The sequence below is a fragment of the Acanthochromis polyacanthus genome, chromosome 4 (genome assembly GCF_021347895.1).
Source record: "Acanthochromis polyacanthus isolate Apoly-LR-REF ecotype Palm Island chromosome 4, KAUST_Apoly_ChrSc, whole genome shotgun sequence".
NCBI lineage: Eukaryota > Metazoa > Chordata > Actinopteri > Pomacentridae > Acanthochromis > Acanthochromis polyacanthus.
The window spans coordinates 37,078,325-37,103,069 of NC_067116.1; the positions used below are offsets into that span (position 1 = coordinate 37,078,325).

Genomic DNA, 24,745 nt, shown 5'->3' on the forward strand with positions numbered 1-24,745 from the left:
TCATTATACATTATTGAAGGACTGTGTGGCAAAGCAACTCTGGGGATTTTTTCAGTGTATTGTTCATTTTAATGACAGTATTTATCTGCCTGCATGTACGAGCAAAGGTGAGGTGAGGTCACTTCAGTATGTAAACAGAATGGGCAGATTAAGAGAGACTGGGAGGAGTCAGTTCATTTCACTGAACAACTTACAAGGAGCGAGTTTCCATTTACAAATAGCAGAGTTCAAACGAAGAAATGGAGGCAATACTCAGTGTTCTCGGCATGGAGTGGGTAGATGGCAGAAGTTTATTAATATTTTTCTGTGTTTTTCTGCTGTTGGCTGATGTTTTGAAGAACAGAGTGCCGAAAAACTTCCCTCCTGGACCGTGGGCTCTGCCTTTTATTGGTGATCTGCATCGTATCCAACCTTCAAGACTTTACCTGCAGTTCACAGAGGTACGAGTCCTTATCATAATAATAATAATAATAATAATAATAATAGGATGGATACATTTAATTATTATCTTCAAATGACTTTTCTTTGACTAGCTTTTTATACTCTGCTCGATTTAAGATATTAAGGAATAATATTGCTAATCCATTTGTGAAAAACCTCTTGGTTGTTTGGCATGAAGTTCAGAAGTACTTTCATGTTTTTCTAAAAATTGGGGCAATGAACATTTCACCCAAGCAAAAACTGACATGCACTTTAGATTATGGTCTAGTAATGGTTCAAGTGTTAAACAGGATCTGTTCAAAGACAGCAACCTCATGTCTTTTCAGGAATCACAGAATCACTTTTTTTCAGTGTTGACAACTTAGGATTTGTATATAATAAAAACAGCTCCCTCCTACCTGAACTCTGTCATTCAGGTCTACACTCCCTCCAGTTCACTACACTCAGCCAACAAAAGACGCCTGATACAAGCACCTCAACAGGGCCGGTCGACAGCTAGACTCTTCTCTCCTGTGGTTCCCGGTGGTGGAACAAGTTACCAAACTCTGGTTGATCTGCACAGTTCTTCTCAGTCTTGAAGGAAAGACTAAACATCCAGCTCTTCACTGAACATCTTTGCACTTGACAGAATGCTAAAACAAATGAAAAAAAAAAAAAAATCTGTTTCGCCCACACTGCCTGTAGGCACCACGGTCCTGTTATCACACTTGAACTATTTTTTTGGATCTTATTACACATGAAAAGCTGTAACAGAACAGTCATATGTTGCTGATCTGAAAGATCTATGAAGACAGAACACGGTTTTACATTCTTCTTGGGTTGTGCAGACTTTGACAGTTTGTGAAGAACTGGAGTAAAAACAGTGTTATGATATGAAAAGAAGAGCCAGAGAGGAGAGAAAAAAGTGTGGGGGGGAAACAACGATTAAAAACAATGTTATTAACTCAGAAGAGCTACAGGATGCATAAATGCTGTTCACTACGTAGCTGTACTGCAAGAGCTATAGGATAAAAACAGTGTTACATGGTGCACACTGTTGCTCCTAAAAGGCTTTGAAAGGAGTTCCAGGAGTCATTGGGAATTCAAAACTGCCAGGATATACATTGCCTGTACAAGTGAACGTAAACTTTCGTTCACAACTGTGCATAGTAGGACTGAGACCAACAGTGTTAATAACTGTGAAGGATAACGTAGCTGATGTAATGATATGACTGAGACCCTCAGTATTATGAACCAGTGAACCTCGCCTCACTGATATAAATTTTATGGCGAGACAAGCCTAAAAATCCTGAGTCTGAGGCTTCAGAAATCATTAAAATCATTTGATTGATTTATTTTTTCCAAACACTAATTACATTTCCTTAGTTGAAGAATAATTATGTAAAATGTAGAACACAATATATATGTAAAATCAATGCACTGAAGTAGAACCTGACCTCACGAGTCACCACAACACCAATCTGCTGTCTGTGCTCAGTTTGCAGAGAAATATGGAAACATTTTCAGCCTTCGTCTCTTTGGTGGAAGGATGGTGGTCATCAATGGCTACAAGCATGTGAAAGAAGCCCTGGTCCAACAAGGAGAAGACTATGTAGATCGCCCCTCTATACCGGTGTTGAATGATTTTTTTGGGAATACAGGTGCCTTTTGCTTCATAAATTGCTAGTTGAATTGGTGTAAATTGCTAGTTGAATTACTTCTGGTCTAACTCTGTTGTTTTTCCAAAAGGCCTTCTGGTGTCAAATGGTCATCTATGGAAGCAGCAGAGGAGATTTGCTCTTCATACACTCAGAAACTCTGGTCTGGGCAAGAAGACTCTGGAGCTGTTCATCCAGGAGGAGTGTCGATATGTCACAGAGGCAGTCGCAGATCAACAAGGCACGATAAAATATTTATTTTTATATTTGTTTTTTCATTTATACCTTGATTTTTTTCCCCCCTATCCCGCAACCCTAAAGAGGAATCAATGGTATATAGATAATGAATGGATGGATGTATTTCTGTATTTTCTCTCTGTTATTGATTTATTCTTCTTTTGCAGGGAAGCCTTTTGATGCCCTGAAATTGATCAACAATGCTGTGTCCAACATCATCTGCTGTTTGGTGTTTGGGCATCGATTCGAGTACACTGATAAGCAGTACCAGGCTATTCTTCAAACATTTTATGAGGCAGGGCGCTTAGAGGAAAGCATGTCTGTCCAGGTGAGCCTCCACTATCCATTAATCATATTTAAATCAGGATTTTTTCAGAACACAGAAGTAAAATGTGCCTTTTAATATCAATATTGTAAAAAGATACCTCCACAAATGTTAAAACATCCTGTTACATGTAAAAATTTGCATTCAAAATCCTCTGCAACTAAAAATAAACTAAAATTATCTGCAGCAAATAGTTACTGTATCCGTCTGACAGACGTTTATCTAAAAAAAGATAATTTAACCAGACATGATCATCTTGTCTGATAGATGATTTGGAACTATTCTCCTACTCTGTAGATTTACAACACAGTACCCTGGCTGATGAAGTGGCTGCCCGGACCTCATCGGAAGTTACTCAATTTGTTTCAAGTGATAATTGACTTTGTAGAAATCAAGATCAAAGAACACAGAGAAACCTTTGACCCCTCATCACCAAGAGACTACATCGACTCCTTCCTCATAGAAATGGGACACGTGAGTGTTCCTGTGCCTTTTTTGAGTTTGTGCCTCACAGATGAATTATATAACAATATCTAATTCCTCCTTCTGTCTCTTGTGTCACTTACAGAATGAGGACAAAAAAGCTGGTTTTGATCTCAAAAATTTATGTACTTCCACTTCTGATCTGTTTGGTGCTGGAACTGAAACTACTGCCGCTACTTTACGCTGGGGGCTGCTGTATATGATCCACTATCCTGACATACAGAGTGAGTACATAACTAATATCTGCAGTTTCTGCATCTTTTATAAACATCTTGCTATGACTTCATATTGTCAGACGTCTCTCACAGCTCAGTCCTGTATTTGGAGAGAAGGTGTGTGATGTGTAATTTCATCCTCAGTCATCTTTTCAGCCCATAGACTGATATTTTTTATTTCATATTATGCAGAGAGAGTCCAGGCTGAGATAGATGCTGTGATTGGTTCATCCAGACAGCCCTCCATGACTGACAGAGAAAATATGCCCTATACTGATGCAGTCATCCATGAAATACAGAGATATGGTGACATCGCTCCACTCAATGTGGTTCGCATGACTCACAGGGACACCACACTGGATAAGTACACAATCCCAAAGGTAAACAATCCACAGCTAAACATGAATAAGCTGAATTACCGCATAATCAAGAAGGAATGAATCAGGAATGACCTGTTAGTTAATGTGCTGCTCATAAGTAGTTCTGTAATGACTTCATATCCTAATCTATATACTAGATAATTATAGGTTACTGAAGATGATTTAAACCCTGAGCAGCACAAAACATTATACACTCACCCATTACTGATTATGCCAACTTAGTCTTTCTGTGTCCTTCTTAGGTAAAGTGAAATGTTATATAGAGTAGTCACTCTGTAGACTGTCATTTCTTTCTTATTATTGCGTTTCAACCTACTGTTTCCTCAGTGTCTTCAATTATTTTGCAGAAAATCAGATTCATAGTAGTAACATTGTTGTAATTTTCTGGAACATTAGAAATGCAGACACCTCTAAAGTAATTAAGCCTTTTAACAGTGTTATTTCCTCAGGGCACCATGATAATGCTGTCTCTGCACTCGGTCCTCAACGATGAGTCGATGTGGGAAACTCCACACTCCTTCAACCCTCAGCACTTTCTGGACCAGGATGGTAAATTTAGTAAAAGAGAGGCCTTCCTTCCATTTTCTGCAGGTGAGTAATCCTATGATATGGTTTTCTACCCACTGGCCCTCAGAGCTACTGCATGGCATGACTTATTTCCATGGGTAACCACTCACTTGAGGTATTCATTGTATATGAACATCAGCAGATGTTTGCACATGTTCTCTGTACACAGCATCAATGATGTTCCTGGAATCTCCTGGTGTTTCCAGTCTTTCATCATCATACACCATCTCCCAGTTTAACCAACTTAGGTTGACGTATTTAGGGACCATCAGCTGTTCTCCCGGTCCACCAACAACTGGACCAACAGTCTCTTGTAGAGGTCAGGATGCCCTCAGATATTCGTTTGGTGGCTTTAAGGTCATTTCCAGCTCTGACAAAGGTAATGGTTGGATAGTTGGCACCATTTTACCTACTCAGTTCTTGTGCTGATAACTTTCATGATTGCCATCATGAATCGATTGCACCTTGAATGGTGCCAGTCCTTCAAGTGCCTTTGTACAAGAGTTGAGGATGTGATCCAAGGTTCCTGACTTGGAAGAAAGTGTGAATGCTGGTGACTTTGCCCACAGTGTGTAGCTATGATAGATAGGAAGTACCTCCTGCTCTGCCTGGATAGGAATTTTATGTGATGCAGCTCAGCTTTCCAGAGCTCATCCTAGGTCTCAACTACATTTTCTCATCATTCCCACCGAATGGCAGGTTCTTGTCTCTTCAACTGCAACTGTACTGTGAGATTTCTGTGCCATTTATCAATCCATCCATCCATCCCTCTCCTTAGCAATGTTTTCCTGTTCTGCCTGGGGGGTCCCAGGTCAGACAAGTTATGTAATCCCTTCAGTGAGTTCTGGATCAACAATGTCCCCAGTTAGGGTCAGCAGTTGTCCATCCATCAGCTGTATGCAGCCTCGGCCAAGCCCTGCCTCCCTGTCCGCAAGGATGACTAAAAGTTCTTCTCCATAGCCTCTCTGAACTTCTCCCAAATCTGAGCTTTAGCTTTCGTAACTGCCGTGGCTGCAGCCCTTTTGCCGAGCCTGTCCTCATAGAAAAAAATGACCACATAGGTCGTCTGTACACGCCCGTATTACGACAGAGTGTTATGTTTTGATGTTAAACGACCTCTAGCGGTTGAGTGAATATCGACACTCCGGTGTCTCAGCTGAAACATCACCATGAACAAACTTTTACCTAACACTAACCCTAACCATAACCATAACCATAACCCTAAACCTGTGTTGCGAAAGTGAGAAAAAAGATGTTCCGCGAGGGAAAAGCCGTTTTGCGAATTAAATCCCGTAATGCGTTCCTGTTTCCCGTAGGGGTGCTAACGTAACTACACTCTCACTGGTCGTATTCCGGTGCACGTTACATACGACCTGTGTGGTCGTATGAGTTTGAGGACTTGTTGCTTTTGCCCAACCAGCACCTGATTGTTGCTTAACGAAAACCTTGAGTCAACCAGACCTGACAAGGCTCCTTCTTCTGCCTGACCTTCTCCTTCACCACTGGCATCCACCACCAGTTTTTTAGGTTACCATCATGACATGCATCAGTGACCTTCTGTCCTTGGCTCCTAACAACCACTTCTGCAATGGAGACTTTGAACATGGCCCACTCAGATTCTATATCTCCACCCTCCCTCAGAATGCAGGAGAAACTCTTCCACATTGGATCCAACTCATCAGCAGGTGGTGATCAATAGACAGCTCTCCTTCTGTCTTCATCAGAGTGTCCGAACACAAAACCAAACACATTACTGAAGAAAACTTTTATCTCGACACAAAACAGAGAGATGATACAGAATCTTTCTATTTGGGTGAAGTTGTCCTCCATCAGGATACACACACTTCTGCAAATCTCCAGTGTTGTGGGATTGGTCCCCTTCTCCAGGGTTTTCCACAGAAAGAATTTGTAATAATTTCTGTACACTTTGGGTGAAGGATTGCTGTCTTCTGAGCAGAGCTTTTCCTTGCTTTGTAGATGACCTCTCTGACTTCGTTCAGCTGCAGGTCAGACATATCAAACTGCTCGTCTGTTCAGAAGGGTCCATTAGGATGCCACATTGACTTTATGTTAGCTGTTGGTTATTTGATCTGCCTACCCTCAAACCTGATGGTGAGGGATTAACTTGCACCACTTGCAGATTCTGGTCATTTTGGACTGACCTTGGACATGGACCATTCCACATATTACCAGGTTGTACACCTGTGGATTATGTTGCATCTGGTCACATCAGACCCTTCATCCTCACTTGGTGGTTTATCGTGTCACACTTACAAATTCTGCCATCTACTCTGGCTGTGTATGGTTAAATATCACCTTTCCCTTTCACTGTATTTTATTAAATTACATTGCCATTTGTACTCTCTTCACATATGTTAGTAAGTTAATGAGTCAACTGTTCTAAAGATGTACTAGATAAAAAATCTAACTTGCACAATACTTTTCTATTTTAGAATGCTCAAAGCCATTTCAAGAATTGCATTATGTTTTTTTTATATATATATATATATATATATATATATATACACATATATGGTGAATGAAACTCCTGTCTTGAATTGTGTATTCTCAGGTAAGCGAGTGTGTCTTGGAGAACAGCTGGCCAGGATGGAGTTATTCCTCTTTTTCACCTCCCTCCTTCAGAGATTTTCATTCTCTGCGCCTCCTGGAGAGAAACCCAGTCTGGAGTATACCATGGGATTCATTCGCACACCCAAACCGTACCGCCTTTGTGCCACACCACGATAAACCACAGCTCATAATAACAAATAACCATGTGTTCCACTCCATTTGTCATGTAATGCATCAAGAATGTCTGCTGTAAATTTTTATTTGTGTATAGTGTGAGTAAAAAATCATTGTGAAGTGATTTCAGTCAGCAGACCTTTTCAGTAAACCATTTTACATTGTTAAATGAATCTGCTACAGTTGTGAAAAAACTTTTACATACAGTTGTAAAGACTGTGTATATCGCAACAGGCTTGAGTCCAATCACTCCTTGAATTCTTAATTTTTTTATGACGGAAGTACTAAAACCTGTCGTGACAAAATAATCATGCATCTGTAAAAATCATTTGAAGGTATTTTAAGCTATTATGCCTTTTCAAGAAATGACTACACACTATTGAAATAATCTAATGTATTCAAATATGCAATAAAATCTTGTTAACTTTAGGCGTTTCTTGCCCATTTTTGGGGGTGCTCAAGCATCCCTAAATTGAATCTCAGCACCCCTAAAATTTGAGATTTTATTTATTTATTTATTTATTTGCATTGCATGTCCTTCTTTTAAAAAAAAAAAAAATGTAAAAACCACACAGTACTTGGTTGATACGTAATGCTTTACCAACTAAAATACAGCACCCCCTTATCTTGCTTCAAAAATTGTTCGATCCCGCCCAACTTTTCCAACTCGGGCTCTGAGCCGCCACCTGCACAGAGCTAAGCGCTGCCTCCCACGGAAGCTGATGTGCAGTCGTGGTGTAAGTACCTGGTTTAAACTAGGATGTGTGGTTCAATTCTTAACTTTTACCACTCAATACCAACACATTATTATCATTAAAAGTCCTCATTTTTGCTGCATTTAATCACGGGTTACTGTTTATGTTGTTAGGTAGGAGTTATCTGACGTTTTTTCTCACTAGTAAACATTCCAGGTGGTCAGTGTCTGAACTGGACTGAGACAAGCTAGCTGTTGTGTCAGTGCATGTGTTCATATTGAAGCCAAGGTGCTACTGACTAAAACTGACTGGATGCCCATTGACATTATAACTCCTATTGTGTGTGTTTGTGTGTGTGTACAGACAGATAGCCTCATCATGGACATAAGATTGTTGTTGTTTTTTTTCCAAAAAAAGAGCCAGGTTCAGTTAAGAGTGTAAGGTCAAATGGTCTGTCTATTAAGAGTATGTTGTATGTTGGATCAATGTTTATATCTCTTATTAGATATAAAACACATTGTTTGGTTATTTGCCTTTAGGTTGACAGTACAAAGAGAGAGAGCGAGGACGTTATTTATTCGTATTCTTATTGATATTTTCATATTTATGTAATTTTTCATCTAGTTGAATTCAGTCTATTTGTGTATGATTGTCAGTCCAAAGAGGGAGAGATGGAAAAAGGGGAAGGAGAGGAGAGAGTGCAAGGTCAGGAAGAACCAGGTAAGAAAACAAACAGAGAATAGTGGCACGCAAAACAGTACCTGTTAAACTGACAAAGAAAAACATTCCATTCACAATATAATTTTACAAGGTCCATTTTTGGTGTTTTGGTACTTAGTATAGGGGGCTGATTTACTCCAGAAACATACATGCTGTTTATGTGTATGCTGAGGAGCTGATGTATCTAAATGAGTCATCTTTTCTGAGAAATTAGGATTACAATATGTTTCTTTTATGATTCCAGTGCGTTCCTCCTTTGCTGTGACTCAGCATTTAAATAACCTTCATCAGATTGGATGGTTTAGTCACAGGCTTTTTCAAAAAATGTTCTGCTTTTCTTTTACAAATGTGGGAATGAAATGGTGTTAAAATGTACAAAACAGTGAAATTTATCTTGCATGGCCGGGCACCTCTGGGTGCTCAGCACCCCTAAACCTCTGATCCTAGAATTGCCCCTGCTGTTAATCTTACAGTTCTTAACAAAAATCACTGGGAACATGCATTTCCACAACACATTCATTTTGTCTTGCAAAAACATGATTACTGTGTCAATCAATAAATTGAGATGAACTTGTGCTTCTCATGTAAACTGTTGTGTGTCAAAGTTCATAGTGCTGACTTTTATCATGAAAGCTTCACCAGAAGGATACAACTATTGACAGCGTTTTAAAGTTCATAGTGTTGACTTTTTTATGAGAGCTTAACGAGAGGGATAAAACTAGTGACAACTTTAATAATTGTATCAATATTTAAAACGCACACACAGTGCTTTTACTGCTGCTAAAATTGAAGCTAATGATCTGCATGACCATAAATCATTAACAAATGCAAAAGTAAACCAAACTGTAAGTGCATCAGACTGCTATGGTGTCATGAATCTAAAAGTTACAGTTTTATCTCCTTAAAAATTAAATTTTGTTGAACTAATGTGAAGACTCGGCTTGTGTTTTGTTAGCCTGTCAGGTTTGTAGTAATATTTTGTCAGCTTATTGTATGTAAAATTTAGGTTTTGGTTTTTCTTTTACCTGTTTCCTTTATATATATATATATATATATATATATATATACAGGTGAGGCTCTGCTTGCCTCACCTGCAATATCCCACAGACTTTTCATTCTCATGCTTTTTTGTAGGTCTCATTGTAATAACCGATTATGTATGCATTTCTATTGTGTATCTGTACATTTGTATATTATACTACTGATGGTTCAAACAGCACAGTGTTGACGGTCTTGTAATCCCAGAATGAATGTGGTAAAACTGACTGGACGTTGGCTCTGACTGAGTGGCTGCAGCCGACTGACGTTCCAGCAACAAAAGGTACATCTCTGAGGCTCAGGCTATAGTGTGGCTGTGTGCAGGACAGCTGCTGTTGCGACAATGTATTTAAATTCCTCTCTTTGGACTTATATATATATATACATGTTGTTACAAAAGTAAATGTAAATGTCACTGAAGAGGATATGCACGCACAAGCTCTTATTTTGAAGGTCTTGACAATGGTGAGTTTGTTATGAAACACCAAGTAGTACTTTTACCTGACTGACCTGTTTTCAGTTGACATAGCTGCAGTTCATGTGAAGAAATGGAGGCAATACTCAGTGTTCTCGGCTTGGAGTGGTTAGATGGCAGAAGTTTATTCATATTTTTCTGTGTTTTCCTGCTGTTGGCTGATGTTTTGAAGAACAGAGTGCCAAGAAACTTTCCTCCTGGACCGTGGGCTCTGCCTTTCATTGGTGATCTTCATCGCATCCAACCTGCAAGACTTCATCTGCAGTTCACAGAGGTACAAGTCCTTATCATAATAATAAGCATCATGATCAGAAAAATAAATATTTTATTATTGTCTTCAAAGGGTTGTTCTTTGAGTAGCTTTTTGTACTCTGCACCATTTAAGAAATTAAGGAATAATATTGCTAATCCATTTGTGAAAAACCTCTTGGTTGTTTGTCATGAAGTTCAGAAGTACTTTCATGCTTTTCTCCAAATTGGGGCAATGAACATTTCACTCAGGCAAAAATTGACATGCATTTTAGATTATGGTCCAGTAATAGTTTAAGTATTAAAAAGGATCTGTTCAAAGACAGCAACCTCATGTCTTTTCAGGAATCACAGAATCACTTTTTTTCAGTGTTGAGAACTTAGGATTTGTTTACAATGAAAACAGCTCCCTCCTACCTGAACTCTGTCATTCAGGTCTACACTCCCTCCCGTTCACTACACTCAGCCAACAAAAGACGCCTGATACAAGCACCACAACAGGGCCGGTCGACAGCTAGACTCTTCTCTTCTGTGGTTCCCGGTGGTGGAACAAGTAACCAAACTCTGGTTGATCTGCACAATCTCTCTGTCTTTAAGGAAAGACTAAATACTGAGCTCTTCACTGAACATCTTTGCACTTGACAGACTGCTAAAACAAATTAAAAAAACTTATTTTGTCCACACTGCCTGTAGGCACCACGGTCCTGTTATCACCTTTGACCTTGTTTTATGGCTCTTACCCAGGTTGTTTTTCTCATGACTAGATCCTTGCTTTCGTTGTATCTACTCTTAGATGTGCGTCGCTTTGGATAAAACCATCTGCTAAATTAAATTGTAGAATGTAGGTCAATGGCCATGAAGATAGCTGTAAAAATAAAAAACAGTGGATTCAAGACATTTACCGGACATCTTTTTGTAGTGTAGGGCAGTAACTAAATCACACCACTAGGTGATGCTCTAGCACTGCATGTTGTTTAACTGAGCCAAGGAGTCCTAACATTTTGTCCTTTATAGGTCACCGTAGTTTGGTCTCGTTTTCGGTGGAGGGCGCCATGTTTCGCCAGATTTTCTGTGTTTTTGGACTGTTGAAGGCTGTATGTGCGCGAGTTGGCCACAATAAAGGTCTCAGTCACAATTAAGACCGCTGCCGTCTGCTCCTCTTCTCTCTCTGCATGACACCCTGCACCCAAAGACAACTGAAACACAACGCAGAGCTACGCAGGTTTTGTGGAGGGGCGCCAAACATAGCAGACGTGCAGACCCTGTGGGTTACATCTTTGGTGCCGTGACCCGGATTGTGATGAGCAGAGACCAACGCCGGAGTGGACATTTGCTGTTGTCAATAATTACATGAGCGGTAAGAAGAAAAAGAAGGAAAACAACGTAAAAATGTGGCAGAACTGTGCAGATTCTCCATCGACACAAGGAGGCAGTCCCACTGCAGCTCAAGTTGTTCACCAGCCGACTCCATTCCACCATGTGAGTAAGGAGCCATCTCAGAGCCCCCCTCCCCCAATGTTGTCACCTTATACGGATCAGAGTGCTACTCCAGGACCCGCATGTACACTCCCAGGCCCTGAGGTCCAAAGACAGCCTTCATCCCACTATGATGTCTCCACGGGTGCAACACCAGGCTACAGAGTGCAAAGGTCTGACTATACCCTGCCCAGTGCGACCCCCCCAGTGAAGACTACCGTACCTCAAGTCGGCGTGCACATGCCCGGCAATGACCACCCAACTGGGTCCACTTATCCAAGTCAGTCGGTCAGTCCTAGCCCCCATGCCTACCCAGGCTTCCTGCTTTCCACACCTCTGCCTCAGGCCCCCGTGGAAGACATACAAGACCCCACAACCATGAACATGATGAACTGCCCAGGAACTAGAAGTAATGCTTTTCACGCCTCAGAGTATAGACCACCACCTCAGTTCCACAGTACATCAGCTGCTGTTGTTACATTCCAGGGCCCTGCCCAAGGTGACCTCCTCCCTATGTATGCAGCTACTGCCATCACAGAGATCCCTCTCTCTTCAGCCCATATCCCTCCATCTGTACCATCTGCAAGCTATGGCTATGTGGCCCCAAATCTTGCCTCAAACTCATCACTGAGACCACAGATGGCCCCAAACCATCCCATCTACATGGTCCCTGAGACACATGCACACCAAAGCACCCCATACTCCTTCCCCAAGCCACCACTTCACCCCCCACTGAGCGTGCCATCATCAATGCCCCCTCCCACGACCATAGTCAACCAAAGTTTTCCTCCAATAGGAAGTTTTATGCAAACTCACCAGGTGAAAAATGTTCAAGTCTTCACTGGTAATGCTGATAGCAAGATTCTGGTGGAGGATTGGGTGCGAGACATGCAGTACCTCCTTGAAGCAATTGAGCTCCCAATTCACCTCCGTTTCTCCACTGTCGTGCGGCATCTGGGAGGTGAAGCCAGAAAGCTTGTCCTAAACCTGCCTCCACAGGACCAGACACCTGAAAAAGCGTTCGAGGAACTGAAAGCAGAGTACAGTGATGCACAAGGTTCCCTTGACCCACTAGCTGATTTTTATGAACGTAGTCAGAAGTCAGGTGAGTCAGCCTGCTCCTATGCCATCGCTCTTGAGTCTATATTAAGATCAGTAGAGGAGGGTGAAAGAGGAGGCAGGCCTTTCCCAGATCGAGATAATAAACTCACTCGACAGTTTTTAAGAGGGCTGTCTGATGAAGAAGTGTACACAAGAATTGCCCCAATGAAGCCTAGACTCCTGAGTTTCAGAGAACTGCAGGCTGAGCTTAGAAACTTAGCTCGAGAAACTAAAAAGTTCCAGTCACAGCAAAAAGCAAAGAAAACCTATGCTCAAGTGCATGTCACATCAGAGTATGGTGGAAATGAGAGGGCAGAGAAATCTAGATATGCCACGGAAATATCAGAATTGACTGAAATAGTTAAGAAATTAGCCCTCAACCAAGAAGAACAGATGGCCAAATTATCCCATTTAGAGTCAAGAGTGGCGGCCCCACACTCAGTCCCTCCCCCAAGAATCCAGCCTTCACAAGGGATAACAGGTCAGGGTGTGGGTGTTACATGCCACCAGTGTGGGAAGCGTGGACACATAGCTCGAGTCTGCAGGGCAGTATTCCTGGAAGGCCGTCAGCCCCACTCCACGACCCCTGCAGAAGGGAACACACCCCATCCAGCTCAGCATTTAAATGCCTGAAGCCCATGGTAGCTGGGGAAACCATGGGCAAGCAGCAAGACCCCCACCCACAAGTTCAAATAACCAAAGATGAAAGAAAAGGGACCCCCTTAGTAGGCCCCAGGAATGAAGGGGAGGTAAAGGTGAATGGACTAAAGTGCAGGGCTCTCATTGACTCTGGCTCCCAAATAACCAGTATTACTCACAGTTACTGGAGCTGCCACCCAGTTCTCAGAGGACAGAATCTGCAGCCTTCTAAAGTGCCCATAGAGGGAGCAGCAGGGCAAACGGTGCCCTATTATGGTGTTATACACGTTGAACTGAGTGTGTTGGGAAAAGAGTATAAGGCTGTCCCTACTTTTGTTGTTCCTGATTCTGACTACCGTTCATCAGTCCCCTTACTTGTGGGAACCAATGTCATTCGAGCATCAAAGAGCCACCTTCAAGCAGTCTATGGGCTGCAGTTTCTCCATCAGGTGAAAGAAAGCCATCCAGAGTGGTATACTGCTTTACTGGAAATGGGAGATGCTGAGCAGGGTGGAATGGATGACTTGGTGGGCCCTGCGGTGTACATTGGCCGCAAAATTAGAATCCCTGCTGGAAAAGAGATGGATCTGAGATGTAAAATCAAAGCTGGTCCACAAAGAAAGACATATACAGCCCTGATTGAAAGCCACAGCGCACTAAAGCTTCCCCAAGACCTCTTGGTTGCTAAAGTTTTGGCAGATGTAAAGAAGGGCTGTGCACCTGTAAGAGTGATGAACCTTTCTCAACATGCTATCACCATTAAGCCACACACTCATCTGGCCAAGGCTTTTCTAGTTGACCGGGTTATGGACTTTTCTGATGAAATGGAGAGCAACTGTCCAGACAGCAGAAATAAAGACACTTGCATGAGTCTAAATCACATGGTGTCAGGCTGTGGTGTGGACTTGAGTGGAGCCGCAGTGGAAAACGAACACCAACGCCTCCAGCTTAAAGAGCTTCTGGAGAAGAACGCAGGTGTGTTCTCTCAGCATCCTTTGGACTATGGTCACACAAAAACAGTACAGCATGAAATACCCCTGGTTGACACAAGGCCGTTTAGACTGCCATACCGTAAAATCCCCCCTTCCCAGTGGCAAGATGTGAGGCGGCTGCTGACGGAGATGGGAGCTGCAGGGGTCATCAGACCAAGTAAGAGCCCGTATGCATCGCCTGTGGTGATCGTTGTAAAAAAGGATGGGTCACTGAGACTGTGTGTTGACTATAGAAAGCTAAATGCCTGCAGCACCAGAGATGCATTTCCCCTGCCGAGAATAGAGGAGGCTCTAGAGTCACTGGGGGAAGCAAAATATTTCTCCACTCTGGATCTCACCTCTGGTTATTGGCAGGTGGAGGTGGCTGAGCCTGATAAACACAAGACGGCATTCAGTACTCCCATGGGGCTTTTTGAAGCTAACAGGATGCCTTTTGGACTACAGAATGCCCCCTCTACCTTTCAGAGACTGATGACATGTTGCTTTGGAGACCTGAACTTTACTCATCTCTTAATCTACCTTGATGACCTGATTATTTTCTCTAAAACCTTTGCTGAGCATCTTGAGAGGTTACAGCTGGTGTTTGACTGCCTGCAGCAGCATGGTTTGAAGGTAAAGCCCTCCAAGTGCCAGCTTGTTAGGAAAGAAGTGCAGTATTTAGGTCACCTGGTGTCTGCAGAGGGCATCAGGACAGACCCAGATAAAATCAGCAAAGTCAAGGACTGGGCCAGGCCTGCCAGTCGCAAAGAAGTGTTGCAGTTCCTGGGCTTTGCAGGCTACTACAGGCGCTATGTGCAAAACTACTCTGCCTTGGCAGCTCCTTTGTATCGCCTCACCTCTGGAGACCCCAAACGGAAGAAAAGGGGAAATAAGATGGTCTCTGACACTCTCTTTGAGTGGACTAAAGAGTGCGAGGAGGCATTTCAGGCCCTGAAGGACAGGTTGACGAGGGCACCGGTGTTGGGATACCCAGACTACAGTCAGCCCTTTGTGCTTCAGACTGATGCATCTGGGGGAGGGCTTGGTGCTGTGCTGGCCCAAATCCAGGATGGAGCAGAGAGGGTCATAGCTTATGGCAGCAGAGGGCTGACTCCACCAGAAACAAGGTATCCTGCTCATAAATTGGAATTCCTGGCCTTAAAGTGGGCAGTCACTGAGAAGTTTTATGACCATCTCTATGGGCGCAGGTTCTCAGTGTTGACAGATAACAATCCCCTCAAATATGTGATGACCTCTGCTAAGCTTGATGCCACTGGCCAGCGGTGGGTTTCTCAACTATCCACATTTGACTTTGACGTCCAGTACCGCAGAGGACAGAATAACTCCAATGCTGATGCACTCTCCCGCATGTCAAACCAGAATGTTATGCAGGTCCTCCAAACTTGTACACAACAAGTTCAAATTGTTGCACAAAAACACACTGAGACTCAACTGATACAGGATACTCAACATGCTTCTGCTGAGCCGACTGCTGTTACAGAGAAACCCAAACCTGGTGAATCTCCAGTGCCCGCTGAGCCCTACATGGATGTCGGTGTGGAGTTACTGCCTGCCATGACTGTACAGGAGATCCGTGCGGAGCAAAAGGACGACCCTGTCATTGGCCAGATTCTGTTCTTTAGAAGTCGTCACCAGAAACCGAACCGCAGTGAGAGGAGCAAGGTGGGGGAGCTTGGCTGCCTTCTCTTAAAGGAGTGGAGGAGGTTAGTAGTAAAAAATGGTATAATGTACCGACGCATCAAAAACAGCCAATCAGAAACAGTGGAACAGCTGATATTGCCAGAGAAGCAGCGCACGCTCGTCAAAACAGCTCTTCATGATGACTCGGGACATCTAGGGTTTGAAAGGACATTGCAGGCGATAAGAGAAAGATTTTACTGGCCAAGAATGTTCCAAGAAATCAAGGCTTGGTGTGAGCAGTGTGAGAGATGCTGCCTCAGAAAGACACCCACTGCAGGCTGCCGAGCCCCTCTCACCAGTATTCATAGCAGTGCCCCCTTAGAGTTGGTATGTGTGGATTTTTTGTGCTTAGAAAAATCAAAAGGTGGTATTGAAAATGTGCTCATTGTTACAGATCACTTTTCTCGATATGCACAGGCCTATCCCACTAAAGACCAGAAGGCTGGCACAGTTGCAAAGGTTCTGTGGAGAAATTTCTTCTGCCGGTTTGGTTTCCCTGCAAAACTGCATGCCGACCAAGGGCGCAACTTTGAAAGTGCTGTTGTGAAAGAGCTGTGCAAATTGACTGGTATTACCAAAACCCATACAACTCCCTATCACCCTCAGGGCAACGGGACCACTGAGAGATTTAACCGGACTCTTATGAACATGCTGGGTACCCTTGAGCCTCACTTGAAGCCCCGGTGGCATGAATATGTGGATGCAATGACACATGCCTACAATTGCACACAGCATGACTCGACTGGGTACACGCCATACTACCTGATGTTCGGTAGACACCCCAGACTCCCAGTTGACCTGATGTTTGGACTCCCCACCACTAATCAGCCATCTGGATACAGTGAATATGTTCGGACTCTGCATGACTGCCTGTCACATGCCTATGCGCAGGCAAATGAGACATCTCGGCATGCTAAAGGACTACAGAAAAAACACTATGACAAAAAAGCAAAGGATCAAGCATTCAGCTCGGGGGATAGAGTCCTGGTCAAAGTGTGTCACGTGGAGGGGCGACAGAAACTGGGAGACAGGTGGGAGTCACGCCCATACATTGTGGTGAAAAAGCAACCCAACTTACCTGTCTATGTGGTGCGCCAGGAGGATGGTGAAGCAGAAAGAGTTGTTCACCGCAATCTCCTCACCCAGTGCATGTTCCTCCCAGTGGAACAAGTACGAGGAGCAGTAGTGGAAGAGGAAATGTCAGATGTGGAGGCAGACAATACAGTGGAGAAAGAGGAGGACTGGGATATTGGCAGGACATTGGACAATGAGGAGAGGATTCAATCTGAGACTGCTAGTGAGGAGGATGAGGGCACAGAGATGCTTAATGTGGATTCTGGCCCAGTAAGTGGAACTGGAGAGCCCAGTGTGGCTGTCAGTGATACCGACTCATCCCCAGTCGCTGGTGCAGTTAGGAGGAACCCACCTAGAAATCGTCACCCTCCAAAGAGACTGTTATGTGGGTCACATGTGAAAACAGACAATGAGGAGCAAAGGATACAGAGAGGTTGGGAGCTGTGGCAGAGGGCCAAAGCAAGAAGAGCAGCGAGTCACACCTAGATTAAGGATGTACTCATCAAAAACTCTTTTACACATTAACCCTTTACTTTTCAGCGTTATTTATCTTTACTGTTCCAATTTTCAGGTGGTCTGCTGTGTCAATAACAGTGAGAGACAATGGTTTTTAATCTGTGTTTAGTCTGATGACTGGGACGCCATCAATCAAAGAAGGGGTGGATGTAGGGCAGTAACTAAATCACACCACTAGGTGATGCTCTAGCACTGCATGTTGTTTAACTGAGCCAAGGAGTCCTAACATTTTGTCCTTTATAGGTCACCGTAGTTTGGTCTCGTTTTCGGTGGAGGGCGCCATGTTTCGCCAGATTTTCTGTGTTTTTGGACTGTTGAAGGCTGTATGTGCGCGAGTTGGCCACAATAAAGGTCTCAGTCACAATTAAGACCGCTGCCGTCTGCTCCTCTTCTCTCTCTGCATGACACCCTGCACCCAAAGACAACTGAAACACAACGCAGAGCTACGCAGGTTTTGTGGAGGGGCGCCAAACATGGCAGACGTGCAGACCCTGTGGGTTACAGTAGAATGGGGCTAACTGTATATAGGCTAATGGGGCCATAACTGGGTAATGAGGACATCTCCCCTGAGAAACTGAATAAGTTGGCTGTAAAATGAATGCATCTAAGTAGAACCTGACCTCATGAGTCACCAAGGTGTTTCACCACAACACAAATCTGCTGTCTGTGCTCAGTTTGCAGAGAAATATGGAAACATCTTCAGCCTTCGTCTCTTTGGTGGAAGGATGGTGGTCATCAATGGCTACAAGCATGTGAAAGAAGCCCTGGTCCAACAAGGAGAAGACTATGTAGATCGTCCCTCTGTGCCTTTGTTTACTGAATTTTTTGGGAATACAGGTGCTGTTTATCGACTTCTGTTTCATAAGTTTCTAGTTGGTGTTTTTACAAAGACCAGTAGAATCAACTACTTTTGGTCTAACTCTGTTGTTTTTCCAAAAGGTATTGTGATGGCAAATGGTAATCCATGGAAGCAGCAGAGGAGATTTGCTCTTCATACACTCAGAAACTTTGGTCTGGGAAAGAAGACTCTGGAGCTGTTTATCCAGGAGGAGTGTCGATATGTCACAGAGGCATTTGCAGATCAACAAGGCATAATAAACTGCATTTTTTTTTTTGTTTTATAAGTTGATACATTATTTTTTTCCTTCCCCCTGCCCCGCAACCCTAAAGAGGAATCAGCAGTATATAGATAATAAATGGATGGATGTATTTCTGTGCTTCCCTTTTTAATGTATTTATTCTTTTTGTTTGCAGGGAAGCCTTTTGATGCCCTGAAATTGATCAACAATGCTGTGTCCAACATAATCTGTTGTTTGGTGTTTGGGCATCGATTTGAGTACACTGACAAGCAGTACCAGACTATTCTTCAAACATTTTATGAGGCAGGGCGCTTACAGGAAAGCATGTCTGTCCAGGTGAGCCTCTACTATCCATTAATCATATTTAAATCAGAATTTATTCAGAACACAGAAGTAAAATGTACATTTTAATATGAATATTGTAAAAAGATTTATCCACAAATGCTTAAACAACCTGTTACATGTAAAAATCCACATTCATCTGTAAGTAGAAGTAAAATAATATTATCAGCAGCAAGTAGCAACTTCATCCGACTGACAGACGTTTATCTAATAAAATAGGATTTAACCAGACATCATCATCTTGTCTGATAGATGATTTGGAACTATTCTCCTACTCTGTAGATTTACAACACAGTACCCTGGCTGATGAAGCGGCTGCCTGGACCTCATCGGGCAATTCTCACATCGTTTCAAGTGATAATTGACTTTGTAGAAATCAAGATCAAAGAACACAGAGAAACCTTCGACCCCTCATCACCAAGAGACTACATCGACTCCTTCCTCATAGAAATGGGACACGTGAGTGTTCCAGTGTGTTTGTTCTTTGTGTCTTTCTAATTAAATATGTCAACTGATTCTTGATTCTGTTTTTTGTGTCACTGATAGAATGAGGACAAAGAAGCTGGTTTTGATCTCAAAAATTTGTGCATTTGCACTATTGATCTGTTTGGTGCTGGAACTGAAACTACTGCCTCTACTTTACTCTGGGGACTGTTGTATATGATCAACTATCCTGACATACAGAGTGAGTACATAACTAATATCTGCAGTTTCTGCATCTTTTGTAAGCATCTTGCTATGACTTCATTTTGTCAGATGTCTCTCACACGTCAGTCCTGTATTTGGAGAGAAGGTGTGTGATGTGTAAATTCATCCTCAGTCATCTTTTCAGCTCATGGACTGATATTTTTTTTCCTGCTTTAACGTTCTGCAGAGAGAGTCCAGGCTGAGATAGATACTGTGATTGGTTCATCCAGACAGCCCTCCATGACTGACAGAGAAAACATGCCCTATACTAATGCAGTCATCCATGAAATACAGAGAAATGCCGACATCGTCCCGCTCAATGTGGTCCACATGACTCACAGGGACACCACACTGGATAAGTACACAATCCCGAAGGTAAACAATCCGCAGGTAACACTTAAACATGAAAAAACACTAAATTACCGCAGAATCAAGAAAGAATGAACCAGGAATGACCTGTGAGTTAATGTGCTGTTCATAAGTAGTTCTGTAATAACGTCTTATCCTAATCTGATAATAGATAATTATAGGTTACTGAATATGATTTAAACCCTGAGCAGCACAAAATATTGTATACTCACCCATTACTGATTACTCCAACTTTTTCTTTCTGTGTCCTTCTTAGGTAAAGTGAAATGTTATACTGAGTAGTTACCCTGTAGACTGTCATTTCTTTCTGATTATTACAATATTATTACTTGGTGTTTGCTCATTTGCAGAAAGTCAGTATCACATTAGTATTTACATTGTTGTAATTTTCTGGAACATTAGAAATGCAGACACCTCCAAAGTAATTAAGCCTTTTAACAGTGTCATTTCCTCAGGGCACCATGATAATGCCGTCTCTGCACTCGGTCCTCAACGATGAGTCGATGTGGGAAACTCCACACTCCTTCAACCCTCAGCACTTTCTGGACCAGGATGGTAAATTTATGAAAAGAGAGGCCTTCCTTCCTTTTTCTGCAGGTAAGTAATCCTATAATATGGTGTTCTACTCACTGGCCCTCAGAGCTACTGCATGGCATGACTTATTTCCATGGGTAACCACTCACTTGAGATATTCATTGTATATTTTTATTTATTGACTGTATGCAAACATCTGCTGATGTTCTCTTATCACAGCGTCAATGATGTTTCGAGAATCTCCTGGTGTTTCCGGTCTTTCACTGTCATACACCCTCCACCAGTTGACCCAACTTAGGTTGTATTTATGGACATTCAGCTGTTTTCCAGATCCACCAACAGTCTCTTGTCGAAGTCAGGATGCCCTCAGATATTCTTTTGGTGGCTTTGAGGTCATCCCCAGCTCTGATAAAGGCAATGGTTGGATAGGTACCATTTTACCATTTTACGTACTCAGTTCCTGTGCTGATAACTTTTGTGATGGCCATCATGAATCAATTGCACCTTGAATGGTACCGCTCTCCAAGTGTCTTTGTACAGGAGTTGAGAATGTGTTCCAAGGTTGCTCACTTGGAAGAAAATGTGAATGCTGGGCCCAAAATTCGTAGCTGTGATGGACTTAGAAGTACCTCATGCTCTGCCTGGATAGGAATTTTATGTGATGTAGCTCAGCTTTCCAGAGCTCAGCCTAGGTCTCAACTACATTTTCTCATCATCCCCACCAAATAGCAGATTCTTGTCTCCTCAACTGCAGCTTTCACTTCCTCCTGGACTGAGTGACCCTTGAAAGGGATCCACGCCGACCACCCTCTTTCATACAGGCTTGCCTCTGCTTCCTGAACAGCCTGTTCTTTCCTCCACTACCTGTGGGTCCTCATTTGGATCCCTGATTTAGTCACCTTTAGATAATTTGCGTCCCCACTGTTCCACTTTAATTGCTTTTGTTTCTTTGAATTCTCCCTCCAAGGATTTGAAAGGCACTTGAATTTATCTTAGTGTTCATAGAGTGTAAAGCTGCTCAGACTATTTGGCAGCCCCAACCATTTCCTCAGGCGGTTGGCAACCCTCTTCTCAGGGTCTGACCTTCCCAGGTAAGCCAGAGGTGTCCACTGTTTTCAATAAACCATCCACTTCAGAGCAGTGTCCTTCTGAGAGTTGTCAAAGATGTCACCCAAGCTTCTGACTGACTTTACAGTGAGATTTCTGTGCCATTCATCAATCCATCATCCGTCTCCTCAGCAGCGCTTTCCAGTTCTTAATGAGGGCTCTCATGTCAGATAAGTTATGTAATCCCTTCAGCAAGTTCTGGGTTGACCATTTGGTCTGTTCCCAGATAAATGTGCTTGAAAACCTCCAAATAAAGTCTCCCAGGAGACAAATTGAACGTCCAAACCACATCAACTGGGTTGTTTTGACACAAAGTGCAGCGACTCCACTCCAAGCTTCCTCTGGATGTCTGAGCGTCTCCCCCTATCTCAAAGGCTGTGCCCAGCCACTCAACAGAAGAAAGTCATTTTGGCTGCTTGTGGCCTGCAATCTTATTCTTGTGGTCACTACTCAGAGCTCATGACCACAGATGAGGGTTCTCATGTAGGTGGACTGGTAATTTGGTAGCTTCGCATTCCAGCTCAGGTCGCCACTTTACCACGACGATCCGAGACAACACCCGCATTACCACCGACTAAGCTGTCTGACAATCTCGCGCTCCATTTTCCTCTGATTTAACTATCTTAACATCCTGAAATACTGAAATTTTGTCACATCCCAAATGCTTCACACTTGACTTCAGACTTAGTGCTTGCTAAAAGTCATAGTCTAGTATATATCCAACAGTATCAAGAGATGAAGAGCAGCCTTGGCAGAACCCAACACCCATAGGAAATGCTTTCTTTGTGCTGTGGATGCAAACACAGCTCTCACTTTGGTTGTATTGAGACCGAACGGCTCATGACATCGAGCCCAGTGCCCCATAGTTCCGCAGTATCCCCCACAGGACCTCTTGTTTGACACAATCATGAGTCTTTTCCAAATCCACAAAGCACATGTGGACTGGCTGGATGAAGTCAAATGACCCCTCAGCAGCTTAGCTTTGCAAGGGTAAAGAGCTTGTTCATGGCCAGGATGGATTCTGCATTGCTCTTCCTGAATTTTAGGTTTGACAAATGGTCAGAGCGTCCCATCCCACATCGTGGACTGAACTTTACTGGGGAGGCTGAGTAATGTGATAGACAGGTCATTGGAGCACACCCGCTGGAGAGTTTCTTGACTACTTCAGCAACCTCTGCCAAAGATTCAAGGAGAGCTTCAAAGTTGTGTTTCCACTGCCCAGCAATGCCCCCAGTTCGGGTCATCAGTTGTGCACTCATCAGCTGTATACAGCCTTGACCAAGCCCAGCCTCCCCGTCCGCAAGGACGACTGAAAGTTCTTCTCTATAGCCTCTCTGAAATTCTCCCAAACCTGGGTTTTAGCTTCTGCAACTGCCGTGGCTGCAGCATTTTGCCCAACCAGTACCTGATTGTTGCTTCACGAAAACCTCGAGTCAACCAGACTTGACAAGGCTCCTCCTTCCGATTGACCTTCTCCTTCACCACTGGCATCCACCATCAGGTTCAGGCTCATTCGTTCTTTGGTTAAGTTACCCTGAAGATTCCTGTCAGCTTCTCCTGTTGCCATTGCCTCCCGAATTTGGTTGATGTGTTTGTCAAACTGCTTCCACAGTGGCTTTATGTTAGCTGTTGTCTGCCTCCCCTCAGACCTGATGTTTGAGGGATTAACTTGCACCACTTGGAGGTTCTGGTCATTTTGGACTGACCTTGGACATGGACCCTTCCACATCACACCAGGTTGGACACCTGTGGGTTGTGCTGGATCTGGTCACACCAGATACTTCATCCTCACTTGGTGGTTCTTCAAGCCGTGCTTACAAATTCTGCCATCTACTTTCATTAATTATCACCTTTCCCTTTCACTGTTTTACATAAAGTTACAGTGCCAATTGTAGTCTCTTCACATATGTTAAGTTAATGAATTAACTGTTCTAAAAATGCACTAGATAAAAAATCTAACTTGCACAACACTTCTTTTTTAGAATGCACACAGCCATTTCAATAACTGCATCACGTTTGATATATAAATATCTAAACATGTAAATGATATGAATGAAACTCCTGTCCTGAATTGTGTATTTTCAGGTAAGCGGGTGTGTCTCGGGGAACAACTGGCCAGGATGGAGTTATTCCTCTTTTTCACCTCCCTCCTTCAGAGATTTTCATTCTCTGCGCCTCCTGGAGAGAAACCCAGTCTGGAGTATACCATGGGATTCATTCGCACACCCAAACCGTACCGCCTTTGTGCCACACCACGATAAACCACAACTCATAATAAATGATCACATGTTCCACTACATTTGTCTTGTAATACATGAAGACTGTCTGCTGTATATTTTTATTTGTCTATAGTGTGAGTCAAATATCATTGTGAAGTACTTTCATTCAGCAGACCTTTTCAGTAAACCATTTTACATTGTTAATGTAATCTACTACACCCATAAAAAAAGTTTACATACAATTGTAAAGACCATGGATATCGTGGCAATCTCGAGTCCAATTGCTCCTAGAACTCTTAATTTTTTAGGCTGGAAGTACTGAAACATGTCATGACAAAATAATCATATATCCATAAAAAATCATTTGAAAGCATTTTCAGTCATTATACCATTTCAATAAACAGTTACACATTGTTGAAATAATCTACTGTATTCAAGCATGTAGCAAAGTGCTGAGAACCTTACAGTTCTTCACAAAAATCATTGGGAACATACATTTCCACAACACATTCATTTTGTCAGACTTGCAAAAACTTGATTTGTGTGTGAATCAATAAACTGAAATGAACTCATGCTTCTCATGCAGACTGCTGTATGGTCACATTTGTGGTGTTGACTTTTTTGATGAGAGCTCAACGAGAGAGATGCAACTACTGACAGCTTTAAAAACTGGATCGTTGACATCTAGAATGGACACGCAGTTCTTTTAGTGAAGATAGATTT

At 42.8% G+C, this 24,745-nt stretch overlaps 3 protein-coding genes across 5 annotated transcripts in view; 2 read left to right on the plus strand and 1 right to left on the minus strand.

Moving 5' to 3' along the window:
* Positions 1–24,607, plus strand: part of LOC110947665 (cytochrome P450 2J4-like) — a 32,666-nt gene extending 8,059 nt beyond the window's left edge. The window contains exons 1-9 of one of the 3 annotated variants that reach the window (XM_051947093.1): positions 10,005–10,232; positions 18,360–18,522; positions 18,625–18,774; positions 18,940–19,100; positions 19,389–19,565; positions 19,653–19,791; positions 19,981–20,168; positions 20,618–20,759; positions 23,889–24,607. In XM_051947093.1, the coding sequence (XP_051803053.1) occupies positions 10,032–10,232; positions 18,360–18,522; positions 18,625–18,774; positions 18,940–19,100; positions 19,389–19,565; positions 19,653–19,791; positions 19,981–20,168; positions 20,618–20,759; positions 23,889–24,064 (1,497 nt within the window). In that variant the 5' untranslated portion in view covers positions 10,005–10,031 and the 3' untranslated portion in view covers positions 24,065–24,607. The other 2 variants (XM_051947092.1, XM_051947090.1) reach the window with 2 other exon arrangements.
* Positions 1–24,745, minus strand: part of LOC110964951 (cytochrome P450 2J2-like) — a 228,538-nt gene that overhangs the window by 169,263 nt on the left and 34,530 nt on the right. The gene's annotated exons all lie outside the window — the stretch shown is intronic.
* Positions 178–7,459, plus strand: LOC110970880 (cytochrome P450 2J2-like). Its single transcript, XM_051947135.1, has 9 exons — positions 178–440; positions 1,919–2,081; positions 2,170–2,319; positions 2,483–2,643; positions 2,938–3,114; positions 3,209–3,347; positions 3,531–3,718; positions 4,168–4,309; positions 6,858–7,459. Exons 1-9 carry the CDS (start codon positions 240–242, stop codon positions 7,031–7,033), a joined length of 1,497 nt encoding a protein of 498 aa, XP_051803095.1. The 5' UTR covers positions 178–239; the 3' UTR covers positions 7,034–7,459.